Source organism: Crinia signifera, chromosome 1 (assembly GCF_055691185.1).
Source record: "Crinia signifera chromosome 1, ASM5569118v1, whole genome shotgun sequence".
NCBI classification, from domain to species: Eukaryota; Metazoa; Chordata; class Amphibia; order Anura; family Myobatrachidae; genus Crinia; species Crinia signifera.
The window spans coordinates 83,902,130-83,917,822 of NC_139217.1; the positions used below are offsets into that span (position 1 = coordinate 83,902,130).

The window sequence follows — 15,693 nt, forward strand, 5'->3', positions numbered from 1 at the left end:
CCTCTTCTCCTTTCTCCGTATTTCATAGTTGCACAGTCCTCTGTGGTGGTGACCCCTATCCCTACTGGTGCAGGTAGTGACTCGGGGCTCCATCACTGTTGCCCTGCTATATCCTGTTGCCAGTGTTCTTTTATAAGTGTGTGCATTGTTGGGCTATACAGTTAAGCCTGAGCACCAGATGTCCAGTATCCCACGGCGAATGCTGTCTGCTGCTCACTCCAAGGGTTGACGCTATTGATCTGGTAGCCTGGCTAAAATCTTGACCAGATCTGTTGGGATCAGTTTTCATTTCCACTTGCCTTATCACATTTCCTGGTGATAAGGCATTATAGAACACATGCATATATCCTAGATCTCCTCAAATCACCATGCAGATAATTTTTTACTGTTGGTCTTCTGGTGGACCTTGTAGAACAACAGACCCTAAAACTGGCTATTTGGGGCAGGTGTTCTTTTACAACTTATTTTGTTCCAGAAACCAATAAGTTTCCTTGTCCTATTTTAAACCTCAAGGTATTAACAACTATGTTCTGATGGAAAGCGGAAGTTTAAAATTTGGTACTTATGTACAGAGTCCATTGCTTCAGTCACATTACCAACTGCCAACATATATTTGTAGCTCTTGGAAGACCTAGGTTCTCTAATGTGACACTTGAAATTGTCTCCTGCTGTTCCTTTGGAATGGTTGGTGTAATGAATTGGAATAAAAAAAACTCCACTTAATGCACAACATTGTGATTCAACTTATGTGATGTCACAGTGCATTAAAGGTATACGCTATACTGTTGGAATCACTTGTTAAGCTTACATTAAAGCAAATAAACTTGTTCCCAAAAGAGTGGAGACTCATTGTTCCAGAAATACTTGAGTTCTTTCTGGTTGGAATAGCAGAGTTGTGTGGACAACCAAGTGGTCCTCTGTTCATTCCTGTATTGTATTTTACAAGATCAATGTATGTCCTTCCAAGGACTTCCGCTTTGTAGTCTTTAGATTCTGTCTTGTGGAACATTGTTGGAAGAATTACATAGGTACATTGTAGGATGAAGAACCTAATCGGTGTTACTTGTCCATATCCCAAAGAAGACTCCATAACTCCCACTGTATTCATTCTAAAGATTTAATAAAAGTATAAAAAAACAAATAGTTTGATACTCTTCCAATGTGATTGGTGAACTTAGGCCATGTATTTGTTGTATAGCCTCTAGTACTCTTCCGGGATTGCGATGTGAAAGGAATATAAGTATGCCTGCACTTTTCCTCTCACGTTTCTGGATCCTCATCACTAGGTTGTTTTTAGCTTCAGCCACTGCTCTCCATACATTTATTTGTACGAGATCACTTTGAATCCTAGAGGAACAGATAGTATCATTGAGATTTTTAATATGTTATGGAAAATTACTTTATGTATTTATGTATAAAGAGTTTTTAGTGATTCTAATTCTTCTCTCACGGTACAGCACATGACTGCTCACCAGGTTTATGAAGATCAAATATCATCCATGACAAAGGCGAGGTCCAAGCTAGAGGAGCAACTCAGACGGGAGCAAGATGAGAAGGCCTTCCTTCAGTCTGACCTGGCCTCAGTGAGGGAGCTGTGTGTAAAACTGGGCTCTAGCAAGGAGCAATTCGCTAGGCATCTAACCGCCAGAAACATGGAGTATGAGAGTGTAAGTAGCACAGCTGAGATTTACTGACTGCAGCTACTGTGATGGTAATTATATCTGCTTTCTGTTAGCAGTTCCTGCAGAAAAGGGTAGGCTGTCCTTTTAGGATCATCTCCGTTCTTTCTCCTGGCAAGTCAATGCCCCACTAAGGCGTGTATTCAATGCTTTCTGCAAGCTGTGACAGCGAGCAGGGTTCGTATTTAACTGGCCACCTGCACACGCCGTTTTCCTCCTCGCAAGGATTTTGGCATGAGGGGAAAACGGCGTATACGACCGCTAAAACAATGCTGCTAAATGTAGCGGGCTGCCTGCATTAGCCACGAGCCTCGCTGTTTGCGGGAATCCTCTCTGCTCCAGTGCGTTGAATAGGATGAACGGCCATGCAGGCGTTAAATGGCGAGGATCGCTTGTTTTCGGTGATCCCCGTCGTTTAAGCCCCTCGCCAGCCGCATTGAATACACCAAGTGTCAGTTCCTAGACTGGCCTCTATACCACATGGTAGCAGTGTCACCCAAAAGTTATCAGCAATATTAAAATTATAATATCCATCCAACCCTTTTCATTTAACAGTCCTCATAGAAGGAAACTATTCTGCTTTCTCATTCTGGTGAGAACAGGGGGCAGCCTAGCAATTTGGAAGCTCTCATCGCACTTCACTATCTTGATTACATTTGCATGTAGTTGCGTACATACTATGCCGACAGAACAGCCGACCTAGCGGCCAATTTGGTAAGCATACACACTTGCCAATCAGCCACTGGCTCTGTATCTATGCCAACTTCACAACTGGAAGGGGATTTGAATTTACCCAGCCAGCTATGATGTCAGTTCTTGCTGCCAGTGTACAGAGGGTTGGCAGTTTGCTCATACACACAGCCAAACATGTGGATTATATTGACTTTGCTGCACAGCCAGTGTGATATGTCTGTGAGCTGTGTCATTCCGAGACATATCGGGTGTAGCAATATATTGTCCCTTTTGATAGAATTAACGATTTAGTGTGTACCCAGCCTTTTCTGGGACACTGTTCTATCAGTTAGTTACTTGTAGTTTACAGTTCCTAAATCTTTTCATTGCATGTATTAAGATTGTACATGATCTGGAGGATATGAAGTCAGAAGCTGAGCTGTTGAAGAAGCAGTTGGCTAGTGAGAGACTCACAATTAAGAACCTGGAGACATTACTAGCAACTAACCGGGAGAAAGAGTTCCAGAGTCATCTCACAACCCATGAGAAGGATTCAGAAATTCAGCTGCTGAAAGATAAGCTAACACTGTCCGAGAGTAAACTGTGAGTAGCCATTTACTGACTTAGAATTTATTTATAGAATGGTAATACTCTTGTACTGTTTGCATTGTGTGTAACTCATCCTCCCTGCCTGAAAGGACACTGATACATTGAGGTGTAAAGAAACATCCTACAGTTAGGGCACTTTCAATGTTACCACAAAAGTATGAACTCTCCCCCTCTATACCTACATAGCCTGTTGGAGATTTTATTTTTGTAGTGCTTGCTGCAGTTTGTGTGCCCATTATTATGCTGTTATTAGCAGCAATTTTTATTTATTTTATTTTAATATTTCCACTGCCACGGCTGGGTATCTGGTGAAATGGTCGACGGTAACCATAGGTGTGCGCACATTGAGTGTTAAGGGTGCACAGGCACCCCCTAATGCTGCGCCCACCCTTATGAACACCTCTGCTGCTAACAAAACCAGCAATACCTTTAACCAAAGTCTTATGCTTTTTAGACCTGTATTCCATTTAAAGAAGCACCCATCCATCAATTATGTGTGTTTGCATTGTTAATTGTACTAGACCATTGTCATATTACTACATACCTGTGTCATCCATATATGTGTATGACTGACTTTATTTGCATGTACTTTTAGTGTTACACAGAGTAAGTAGAAGATGAAAACTGAAATAGGCAGTAGATTATGATGTGGCTGAGAGACTTTTTATATTGTATCGAGTGCCAATAGATGACGGAAGACATGCCTGATTGGCGGTGTTAGAAATGCCCAATAGGTGGAGCTACTCACACCCAATAAAAGATTTTGGCTGTGCAACTTTGGAAGGAAATTTAAATGTTTGTGCGTCACTGGAAAATGACGTTCAGCATTTGTGTTAACTTTACTTCAAAATGATATTAAACATTCAAAACACAGCACACAATGTAGTTATTGGGTAAAACACACATTGAGTCCACAACTGCAAAAAGGGACCACTGCTGCTTTGTGCGCTCTGTTGTAATGTCTGTGCGCATGCTCGTCCAGTTGTGTGCGCGCGCGCACAGCTTAGAGGGAACACTGGTCACACCCCTTTGACGGTGCACCCCCTAATAAAATGTGCTGCGCACACATATGACGGTAACCATTTCATATGGTCAACAGGCACCATGTCAAAAGGTTCAGGATGCTGACATTCTGAGGATGCTGATGGTGTGGGCTAAGCTGCAAGGGGAGAATGAAGCTGGCCATCCACCAGACCAACTTAACTCCAACCATTCTCATGTTTCCTGGTGACATGTTATGCCACATCCACTGGCCTGGGAGTGGAATCGGTACATCTGTCAGAATGAACTTAGGTCTACAGTCATTAGGTCTACCCCATTAGGTCGACTGGCTGGAAGGTCGACCAGATTTAAGGTCGACATTGGCCAAGGTCGACATGACTTAAGGTCGAATTTGCAGGAAGGTCGACTGGTCATAAGGTCGACATGGGTTTTCACTGTTTTTTTTTATCCGAATGTCGGCAATGAGAATCGGACGCTCGCTATGCATCGGGCAAGGTGGCTCGCTTCGCTCGCCACAGCTTTAATAACCTCCTCCACGCCCTAGTGGATGGTAGGGTATGAAATACCGCCTGTCGGCACATGTCGGCTCAAAAAACAGTGAAAAATCTCATGTCGACCTTCCTCATGTCGACCTTTATGCAAATTCGACCTTAAGTCATGTCGACCTTGGCCCATGCCCACCTAAAGTCAGGTCGACCTTCCTGCCAGTCGACCTAGTGGGGTCGACCTAATAACTGTAGACCTAAGTTCATTCTAATAGATGACCGCTTCCCCTGGGAGTGGTATTAACCAATCTGCCTCCAGGGGAACATGGTCACTCCCACCACAAATAATGATGGGAACCTTATGCTGCCAGTAACATTGGTGTCTACAATTGCCATCCCTGGTGTTTTGTCCTTTGGTGAGCTTTTTCTTACTGTATGGCAGCTTCTTTCTCTTTTCCCTTTTCCTGTGCCTTCTCCATCTGCATAGAAATAGTGTGTAAGGCAGGCATGTCCAAACTATGGCCCTCCAGCTGTTGTGAAACTACAAGTCCCATCATGCCTTGCCACAGATTTGCTATTAGGGGATGCTAAAACTATGGCAAGGCATGCTGGGATGTGTAGTTTCACAACAGCTGGAGGGCCACAGTTTGGACATGCCTGATGTAAACCCACCCCCGGGTTTGTGTCTTGCATCTTCAGTTACTGATCTCATTTAATTCAGCACGGCAGAGATATTTGCTGCCTCGTGCTCTTTCTCCGTGTGAGGCAGATGGCCAGTGGACGTGTTCACCTACAGGTTGTTGTACGAATGTGATATCTTGGACCTAGTCGTTTGCTGAATTAAGCAACTCCCTGCACTTTACTAGTAGGCTAGTGGGGACTCTGCTTCCTCTCTGAGAGCCATAGGGTGCGACACTTCTCTGTCTGATGGCCTTTGGGGTCCCCAGCTCCCTCACCAGAACCGTTGGCTTGAGCCCAATACTTGGAATAATTAATCCAGGTTTTTTCCCTTTGTCTATATGTTTTTTTGGAAAGGATGATTGTTCATTACTAAACCATGCAGGCTTTAGATTCCCTCTGTACTTCAGTCTGGGGGAAGGGGGGGGGGGGGGGGGGGGGGGTGGTGGTCATCCTCGATGAGGATACAAACAGCAATGAGAGAACCAAGGATTACATAGAAACATATAATTTGATGGCAGATAAGAACCACTTGGCCCATCTAGTCTGCCCCTTTTTTAAACATTTTACCTCAAACCATATTTGATCCTTATTTTTTTGTAAGGATATCAATATGCCTATTCCAAGCATGTTTAAATTGTACTACTGTATTTGCCTCTACCACCTCTGTTGGGAGGCTATTCCACTTATCTACTACTCTTTCTGTGAAGTAATTCTTCCTCACATTTCCCCTGAATCTTCCTCCCTCTAGTTTCAGTGCATGTCCTCGTGTTCTGTTGCTCCTCTTCCTGTGAAGAATGTCTCTCACCTGTACCTTGTTAAAACCCATGATATATTTGAAAGTTTCTATCATGTCCCCCCTTTCCCTTCTCTGCTCTAAAGTATACATATTAAGATCTTTCCTGGTACGTTTTGTGATGTAGGCCATGCACCATTTTAGTTGCCCTTCTTTGTACAGTCTCTAATGTATTTATATCCTTCTGGAGATATGGCCTCCAGAACTGAACACAGTACTCCAGATGAGGTCATACCAATGACCTATACAGTAGCATTATTACTTCTTTCTTTCTACTGCTGATACCTCTCCCTATGCAACCAAGCATCTGACTTGGTTGCATAGGGAGAGGTATCAGCAGTAGAATTCACTGCAAACCACCTGGCTAGCAGTAAATATGAAGCTCTGGGAGAACTCTGATGTGCCCAATAATTCACTCTTTAAGTAGAGTTCTGTACTGCCACCTTTTCTATAACTGTTTACATGAGTCATGGATTATTCTTATGGGAGGGACCCTTTGCCCTCTCCCAGCAAAATTATAATAAATAGTGGGTCTCTGCCTTAAGGGGTTATAACCATATATAGCCTGACTAAATTCACCACCATGCAAAGTGCTGGGATCCTAAAGAATAGCACAGATGACAAGATGGAAGCCTCCCTTAAATTAGTTTTCATTGTGGTGTTACATTACATTAGCTGGAGTCAAATTTGTAAATGGAAGCAATTGCCTCTCCAGACAGCATTTTTAAATTCTAGTGAAACACTCCGGCAGTGTGTACATAATCCCCTTCCTAGTGCGTCTGCAAAGTGACCCCTATGCTACCAGTACTAGCTCCAGTGGGTACCACTGCCTGTATAAGTACATCCTGCTTGCCATCTAGTGTAATGTTGTGGTTTATTGGCTGCTACTACAAAACTGGTAGTTATATGGCTTTCTAGTACAGTAAGTGAAACATACAAAGTAGTCATGTTTCCCATTCAGTTTTGTATAATGTGAATGGGCTTTTTCGTGCGCAGTGTTATAGTTCTAAATACTTTTCATTGTATCATTTATTATTATAATTATTATCTTGCAGCAACAGTCACTCTCGAGAAGCAGCCATGCTCCGCAATAAGCTCACACAGTTGCAATCCGATTATGATATCGCAAAGAGACAGCTTACAACAGAGCGATTTGAAAGGTACGGCTCAGATTCTTTGCCACCAGAAAACCACAGCAAAACCCTGAATTGTGAACACACATTTTGAGGATAATCTCTTTTTCTTATGCCATCAGTATCTCATGCACTCTTACCAAGATACTTTCAGCACTTTAATGCAACATTTATATTCAGACGATATAGTTATAGTAGGAAGGAAATGGTTAGACGATGTTACCCATTTTGTTATGCTAGGCAGTGGTGAAGTATAATTTGCACATGATCACGTTCATTGTAGTAAATACATAACCTACACCAGTGGTAGCCAACCCTAGCCCTCGAGAGCTACCAACAGTTCACATTTTACAGACAACCTAGCTGCTGCACTCATTAATCACTGACACATTTTAAAAGATACACAGATGGAGCTAATTACTTCACTTGTGATTCTGTGAGGAGACCTGCAAAACATGCACTGTTGGTAGCTCTCGAGGACTAGGGTTGGCTACCGCAGACCTAGAGAGTATAATTCATTAATTTAGTAAAACATTGGGTACTTGTTTAGTTTCACGGCGCCCAATATATCGATGCAATCTGATGTGATTTTTTACCTTATCATATCCCCACTATCCACTAAGCATGGAGTTGATTTTATATAGTGTGGCGAGTGCAGTAATCCACGGCCCCTTGCAGAGCTCTCTATGCTCGCCACGCTTCGGGCTCGGGGGCTCGCTGCGCTCGCCACACTATATAAAAACAACTCCATGCGCAGTGGAGAGTGGGCTTATGAACAGGTAAAAAAATTTGCATCCGATATATCGGCCGATATCTCATCCGATATATCGGGCGCCGTAAAAAATAAACAAGTACCAAACATTGTGCTATGTTGAGGTAGTATAGTGAATATGAGGTCTTTAGAAATAGGATACACTTACTAAAAAATGAAGAAATGTGGGTGGTGGAGCGCTATCTATTATTTTTAAAAATTATATAGATATTGACCAATTGGGTATTACATTAGTATTTTAATATATCATAACATAAAAACACAATATATACGATATAAAATCAATCAATAAAAGACAATAGTCACCCCCACATGGGACCTGGATGTATAACTTTGTTTCTGGAGTAAACAATGTTGCGGTTGGCAGATTTACCGTATTTTTCGCTCCATAAGACGCACCTGACCTTAAGACGCACCTAACTTTTTAGAGGAGGAAAACAGGAAAAAAAATATTCTGAAGGGATCCGAGCAGCATGGTCAGCCAGCGCAGGGAAGGGATCCAGGCAGAAGAAGGGTCAGCGCTGACAGGCAGCCCCCCCCCCCCCCCCCCCCAAATGAGGCATTTTATAATCCCCCCCTCTTACCCAGGCAATAGCTATAGTAATACACTAGGAAGGGATGGTCAAAGCCCTTCTAATGATGGGACTGTCTTTGAGGGTATCTGGAGGGGGATCCTTTTTCTCATGCACCAAACAGAGCTCTGGGGAGTGGGTGAGTAAATCTCCGTTCCCTGTCAGGCAGTGACCCACCTTATAAAATGTAGTAGCTGCTGTTATAATCTGTCGCCGCTGTCCATGACACTTCTGGCACAGGGAGTCTCTCCAGCAGGGATCACGGGGAGAAGCACAGCCGTGCACTTGATCTGTGCTGGCCGGGCCTGCAAGATGGCCACCGCAGTTCAGGAAGCAGTGGGGTCTGTGCCACCATCTATCCCCTCCTCAACGGCAGGGAGGCAGAATGGGAGCAGCGGGGGACACGGCAGGGACGCACCACATAGTGCAGGGTGCCATCCGCCGCAATCGCGGTACTTCAGTCTGCGCCCACCGCTATGGAGTCTAGGGGCGGGGAGCGCTGAGCAACAAAGGCTCCGGTCTCCCAGGCCAGGCAGGCCACAACCTGCAAGGACCCGGGGGCAGGACTCCCGGTTCTGCGGCGATCACCAGCCCACGTCCTGGACAGTCAGCAGGGCTCAGGTGTTGCAGTAAGGTGGGTATTGGCAGGGTAGATGGGGTTAAATGGAATTTGAGCAGGAGCTCCGGAGATGTGCTGATATCAGCCGCGGGGGTCCCTGCAGCAACTACTAGTTCCCATCCACTGCAGGGACCCCGCCACTGATATCACATACACCGCAGGGACCCGCTGCCAATCTGACCCTGCTGCCCAGCCCTGCCTTGCCCAGGTAGGGGGGAAGTTACTGGAGCAGGTGCACGGCACAGGGCAGCTGGCTTACTGGTGGCTGGTATTCGCTCCATAAGACGCACACACTTTTCCCCCCACTTTTTTGGGGAGAAAAAGTGCGTCTTATGGTCCGAAAAATATGGTAATATCTGCAGATGGATTTAGATTTAAGGCGCATGCCCAAACTCTAGTATAAAATGTAAACCTTAATCTTGCTCGCATTGGTGGACTACATGCAAAAGCAGCAAGTAGTTTTATTTTTGTTGGCACACATGATCAATATTATTTGCACCCCTTGCATTGCAGCATGGTTTTATTTAGGTACACACTTGTTTTTTTTCTCTTTGTGAAGTGTGGAACAAACCTGACAATGTTTAATGTATCAAAGGTTTCATGATATTTCTAGTAACCGTAATGGTAGTTTGCTTTCTTAAGACCTTAATTCTGCAATCCCAAACACACTAGCCCTTAAAGATGGCAGAATGTAAAGACCTTTTGAATATATTTTGCTCTTTGTGTGTGCCTCTTAAACCTTTCTTAATATAAAGTTGGTTTAATGAAGCAGTGGGAAAGGGGTTAGAACAGCTTTTTTAAGGATTGTTAACGTTGATTGAACATATTCTTGATGAGCCTTCCTTAGGCTTAAAATTGGTTGCTTACAAACAAGCCCCCAACTCTCAGCGTGACCTTTTCTTTGCCCCCTCAAGAGTACCTGTGCCTGAGAGACCTTCTTTTTAATGTTCAATGTTATAGTTCTGCCTTTGGTGTCTGGGTGAGAGAGGTTCTAGATCAAGTTTACCTCATGGGTCCCATAAAGTCAAGATTCAGATGATTTAAACATATATATATTCTATTTTAAATCCCCAGTCTCCCTGGAAACAAGGAATGGTTCAATCTTTAGTCCCCTCGGGGATAGTTTTCCCAGTTGTGGAAGAGCAGAGTTTGTTTGGTTTGTGTTCCAAACTTTCCTTGGTTCAAAAAGCAAACCTAAATATTCTTCCCTTTTTGAACCTGAATTCGCTAAACATCTGGATTCGGGTGGCCGGGTTTAAGATGTATTTCACAAAATGGTCAGAACCTGCAATGGGGAAAGATGAGTTGATGGTCATTAGGAATTCTGACTTGTGTGTTCCGAATCATCTTCTTAGGTCTGCAGTCAAAATATGATCGTCTAGTAAATATAGGGTGTTTAGAGTTCAAATGTCATGTACTTCAAATTCTTAACCTGTCCAACTTTTCCCCCAACCTGTATATCACCCTGATTTGTCATCTAATTGATTCAGGAAAACAATTTAATGTTGTTTAGCGATGACTGTGGAAGACAACTGTAAGCAGTCTTCATGCCAGTAGAGATTATTTGCTTTGGTTCAAAATCAAGGCTTTCAAAAAAAAAAAAAAAAAAAAATTATTCAAAAGTACATAAAGTTCTATCTGAAGATGCTACATAAATTGGGAACACCGTTGTAATGTCTCTCTTCCTTACATCAGGGAACGTGCAGTGCAGGAGTTGCGTCGGCATGGTCTGTCCACGTCGTCTGTGCATACGTTATCGCCGCTAACCTCAACAATGAAATCGCCTCTCTCTCCGGAGCGCTCCATTCTAAGAACGGTGGATCGAGCTGATAAATCAGCTGAAAAGTAGGTCTTTCTTCTACTTGCATTAATGTGAAAGTTGTAGCTGCTGTTTTCCTACAAAGTCATTAGTTGCACAAAGGCACACACAATTAAACTATTACTAGTAAGGTCCCCATCCACTAGAACGAGGTATCATATGCAATACCCCGCCAACTCACTCGGCAGCTCCCGGGGGGCAGGATTGCATACGATACATTGTATGCGATCCTTAGGCATACAATGTATCTTATGCAAACCTAGCAGGGGCTACAGGCTGTGACAAATATTAATGGTAGCCTGTAGGATCTGCGATGCGAGGGAATGCGCCTCACATCGCAATCACATATTGACAATGACATGCGCTGTGTGACTTTTCATGCGATCTGTCGCTGCAATGCGTTAGAATCGCATAAAACGTGTCCATATTGCACTAGTGGATGTGGGCCTATAATCAGGGATTACAATTTTACTGTAATCCTCAATAGAGATGAGAACTGTACATCAATAATATTATTTCTGTAGCTACCTTAACACTGGTCACGGTACTTTTGGTTAAGTATTCAGGTATTATTGTAAATGAATCTTGGCCCTACAGATTGTTCTACTTCGTTTGGATGCAGAAGTCCCAGCCTTCAGTTTACAATTATTTTTTACTTCCCTTTATAGGAGCGTCAGTTTCAAGGAATAATCGTGAAGACAGACTATGGAAGCAAATAAACTCTAGAACATTTATAAACGTCATTATGGCTGACTTGCCGGAATGTATTATGGGAGTTCTTTATTTTCATGTCCTCCACACCGAAAGCATGGCTGTATTACATCACTCGCATACTTGAAGAACAACTTCTGGTCCAATAAAAAATAATCTTTGAGAACCTATTTCACCCATGGAATCTTTAGAACACTGTAGAGATACCTGGTGATGTCATTATGGCCTTTACATAACTATGCAGTAATTTATATGGTGCTCAACCGTCCTTGTGTGATTGGTCTCCAAGAAGTGACTGCAGTGATGTATGCCTGTGAACCAGCCACATTATACAAGACAATGCAATGTACTGTGGTGCTTTGATGTAATTCAGTGTACACTGTAGTTTAACAAGAAAGTTATTCTCATTGCATTCTGATATCAGTAGAAGTGTTAAATAATATTTATAAAATATATATGCTTGGGTGTCTAAACACACAAGTAATATATTCACCTTTTTGAATACCTTTTTTTCTCTTTTAGAAATTGTACGTAATTTTGCACTTTAAAAGTTTGCAAAAACAATTGATTTGAAGGAAATGTCCTACAGGGTGACACAATGGTCACAAAGCCTTGGAAGCTCTGAACATTGCAGAAATCATAGTACTTGAAATGAAGTTTACCGTTTACTTAGAACTTTGTCAACTAGTTTTAATCCATGGTTTTAATGTAGGAGGCGGAAAAAAATCCTGGATACTTTCCTACAGCCTTAAAATGAGTTAAGAAGTCTTAGTTAGGTTAACCTACACATTGCCTCTTTTACATATGTATTTTTTTTTTTTTTATGTTAATCATTGATTTATACAAGACATTTTCCATTTTCATTTGTAATAGGACTGATTCTGCTTTTTGTATGTCTGAAACATTTTAATCTCTTCTGTAACTTCAACATGGTTTCACACACAATGTTGTAAACTGTTCTAGTCCGATGTTGGCCGTCTGTGTTTTTTGTGTCACTGTAGGATGCTCCTGAATGTTTTCATGAATATTTATTTTTTATAAATTACTATTTATATAACATACTAAATAAATGTAACCTTTTTTAACAAACAAACAAAAAACAAAACAAAATTGTTCTGTTTCACTTTATATGAACTGATTGTTATATGGTGTGTTCTATATCGCATTCGGAACCCAAGTCATGGACTACAATCTGTAATTCTTTAGCTTTTAAGTGGCAAATGAGCTGTGGGACATACTCTTGGCAAAGCGCTTTGTTTACTCCATCCACATCTGTGACAATACCAGAGTTATATGTGTGTGTTATTTATTTTCATGTATTGTCAGGCCACACCTTGAGAAAGGCAGTAGTTTGAGTGCTCCTACAGTAACCCCAATCCCGGTTCCTTTATGACACCATTGTATCTCACTGGAATGACGCAGTTGTTTCTAGTTACAGACTGTAGGGTACAGTGTACACATTCTAGTGTCCGGCAGTATAGTATTCTAGTGTGCTGGCAGAGAGTGAGACTACATCTTTCTCGCACATGCACAAACATAGAAGGTAGCAGACTAGCTTTTGAAGCTTTTGCTTCGAGCGGGCTTACTAGTATACAATATACACAGAAATGCCAGTATTAGTATACGAATATATATGTACAGTATAATACAGTATTAGTTTACTATTTTCCTATTAATAAGATGCTTCAGGGGATCTTCATATTCTTGTGGGATAGTTTTCTTGTAAACCAAATGATTACAGCTTTAGCAATTTTCGCCATTGGACATCACTTAAAAGCGTCTGTATCTAAAAAGTAATGCATACAGTTTGATATCTCACATACATCCGGACTTTTTCATTCTTTGTTAATGAGCTCAGTCTTTACTAATCTGAAATAACAGAAATACTCTAGAACACACCTGGCCGGAACGTCTATCACGGCGCTCCCACTGGTGGATCGCGTCGGTGTAGACTTTAATTAACCACTGCAGCAGTCCCAGGGATGCATTGGGGGCATCACTGCGCACCGTTAGTGAGGAGCTCTTCTGAACTCTTGGTGTGTGGGACGGCAGTGTGGCGGCGGCAGTCCTCAGCAGCAGCAGTGTAAAGGATTGGCAGCACAGCAACTCCCTGTAAGCTTTAATATATGATGTTAGTATTGCTTTCTGCAAAGGTTTTTATTTTTATTTTATTGCTGGTATGCAGAGTGAGGGGGGGGGGGGTCTCTCTTCACAAGTGTTAGTTCATCCCAGGAAATGGGATGGAGTTTTGTGCCACCTTTTAAAGAAATAAAATAAAAAAATAGCTTTTCTCTCTCATCCATCCTAGTGACACAACTAACCATGGGATGTAGGAGGGTCCGCAGGAGCAAGGCACCTATGCTGACTTCTTAGAGAGGCAGGCTCCTCCCTTCTGCATCCCAGAGTTCCTCAATTCGTTTTAGGTGCCCACCGGAGTGGGTGCTGTGCTGACTGGCTGCATGCTGCAGCTGTTTTTTGTTGGAGTAGCTAGGTGTTTGTTATTTTATTAATATTCACTAGTTAGTGCAGGCAGAGTGTGTAACTTCCAGGGGAAGTTTATGCACACTGAGAGCGCAGCAGAGGCTGACAGAAGCGCGTCCTGTCAGCTCTCTGTGTGCAGAGGGACACTGTCTGCCCTCTCTGCACAGCGCTTTAACTTCCATGAGAGGAGGTTTCCTGGGCCCCGGGTAAGTTCTGAACCGGCTCCTGCTTAGGGGGGGGGGATCTTGGGGGACAGACCGCCCGCTATGGCGCTGACATTTTCAGGGGCTTATAGGCAGAAATCCAGAATTGGAGTTGATGCCTATTGCATAGCATAGCTGGACGCTTCCAAGTAATCCCAGTCTGAGGGGAGACACTAGAGGTGAGGGGAAACACTTGGAAGGAGCGGCTAAAGGGGGGAAAAAGGCGCCAATAGGCTTCCTTCCCCACTGAAGCAGAGACTTGGTATCTTCCTGCTCTCTGTTCTGGCGCCTTTTCTCTCCACACTGCAGATCAGAGTGAACGTTTCTCCTGGGCAGCGCTTTCCCTGGTGACCGCTGAGGGACCATTGCAGCAGAGCAGACATATAAGTACACTGTTACATTATTCTGTGCAAATGCCTGACATTCTGCACTGTGTAATCATGACAGAAAGGTGTAGTGCTGCTTCTCTTGGGGAGGGAGCTTCTGCCATGTTATTAACTGCAGATTTTGTGGTGTTAAATTAACAATTGAACAGATGGATCAGGGGGATTTCTGCCCCTCATGTGAGTCTGTGCCCAGTGGGGCTCAAGCCCAGAGGTCTGAGCAGCATGAACCTGCGTGGGCGTCTGCCTTGGGGAGATCTATGAATGCTTTGTTGCAGGCTTTAAATAGGCAAAAGGCAAGATCTTGTAAAATCCCCTGGCCCTTTCCCCCCCCTCTCAACCGTCTGTGGGCTCTATTACCCCATCTCAGGGGGACCCAGCTTTACAGCAGGTTATGCAGGACACTGCGCAGAATGTTCATAAAATGAATGCATTTATGGAACAGCTTGCCAAGACCCCTGAGGTTACTTCTTCCAGACACCGCTTATCTACACCTCCCCTATTGAATTTAGATTCTGATGAGGAAGGTGTGTGCGCTGAGGATGTCTTTTGGGACCAGAGGGAAGAAGTTGAATCTTCTGTCCCTAGTATTGAGGATTTGCTCCTTGCAGTTAAGCAGACTTTGAATCTATCAGATGAGGATAAAGTGCCAGCTCATTGTGTATTAAAGAAAATACGCAGAGATCGTTGATTTTCCCTCGGATGAGGGTATGATAGCTTTACTGGGAGAAGCATGGAAGACCCCTGATAAGAGGCTCCTCATGCCTAAAAGATTTGCAAACATGTATCCAATGCCAAAGGAGCATGGAAAATTATGGGAAAAGACCCATCTGGTGCATACGCCTGTTGCCAGGTTGTCTAAATCCACAGCTTTACCGGTTCAAGGGGGTGCTGCTTTTAAGGACCCTGTGGACAAGAAGATTGAGGGCTGCCTTAAGGCTGTGTTTTGAAGGGGTGGGCTTTACCTTACGACCTATTATTGCCTCTGCTTGGGTATCCAAGGCTTCTGTAATCAACTCCAGTCTGACTCTGAAGCTCTTAAACATCCTGGAGCTTCGGGCAGTTTGGAAGACGCTTCT

General features: G+C 43.3%; 1 protein-coding gene across 1 annotated transcript in view; it reads left to right on the top strand.

The window, feature by feature from the left end:
* The window catches only part of CEP135 (centrosomal protein 135), a 71,906-nt gene extending 59,300 nt beyond the window's left edge, over window positions 1-12,606 (top strand). The window contains exons 22-26 of the mRNA XM_083168651.1: window positions 1,458-1,667; window positions 2,752-2,954; window positions 6,977-7,081; window positions 10,713-10,862; window positions 11,505-12,606. Of these exons, the coding sequence (XP_083024777.1) occupies window positions 1,458-1,667; window positions 2,752-2,954; window positions 6,977-7,081; window positions 10,713-10,862; window positions 11,505-11,526 (690 nt within the window). The 3' untranslated portion in view covers window positions 11,527-12,606. The remainder of the gene's footprint in view (window positions 1-1,457; window positions 1,668-2,751; window positions 2,955-6,976; window positions 7,082-10,712; window positions 10,863-11,504) is intronic.
* Window positions 12,607-15,693: the final 3,087 nt, after the last annotated feature.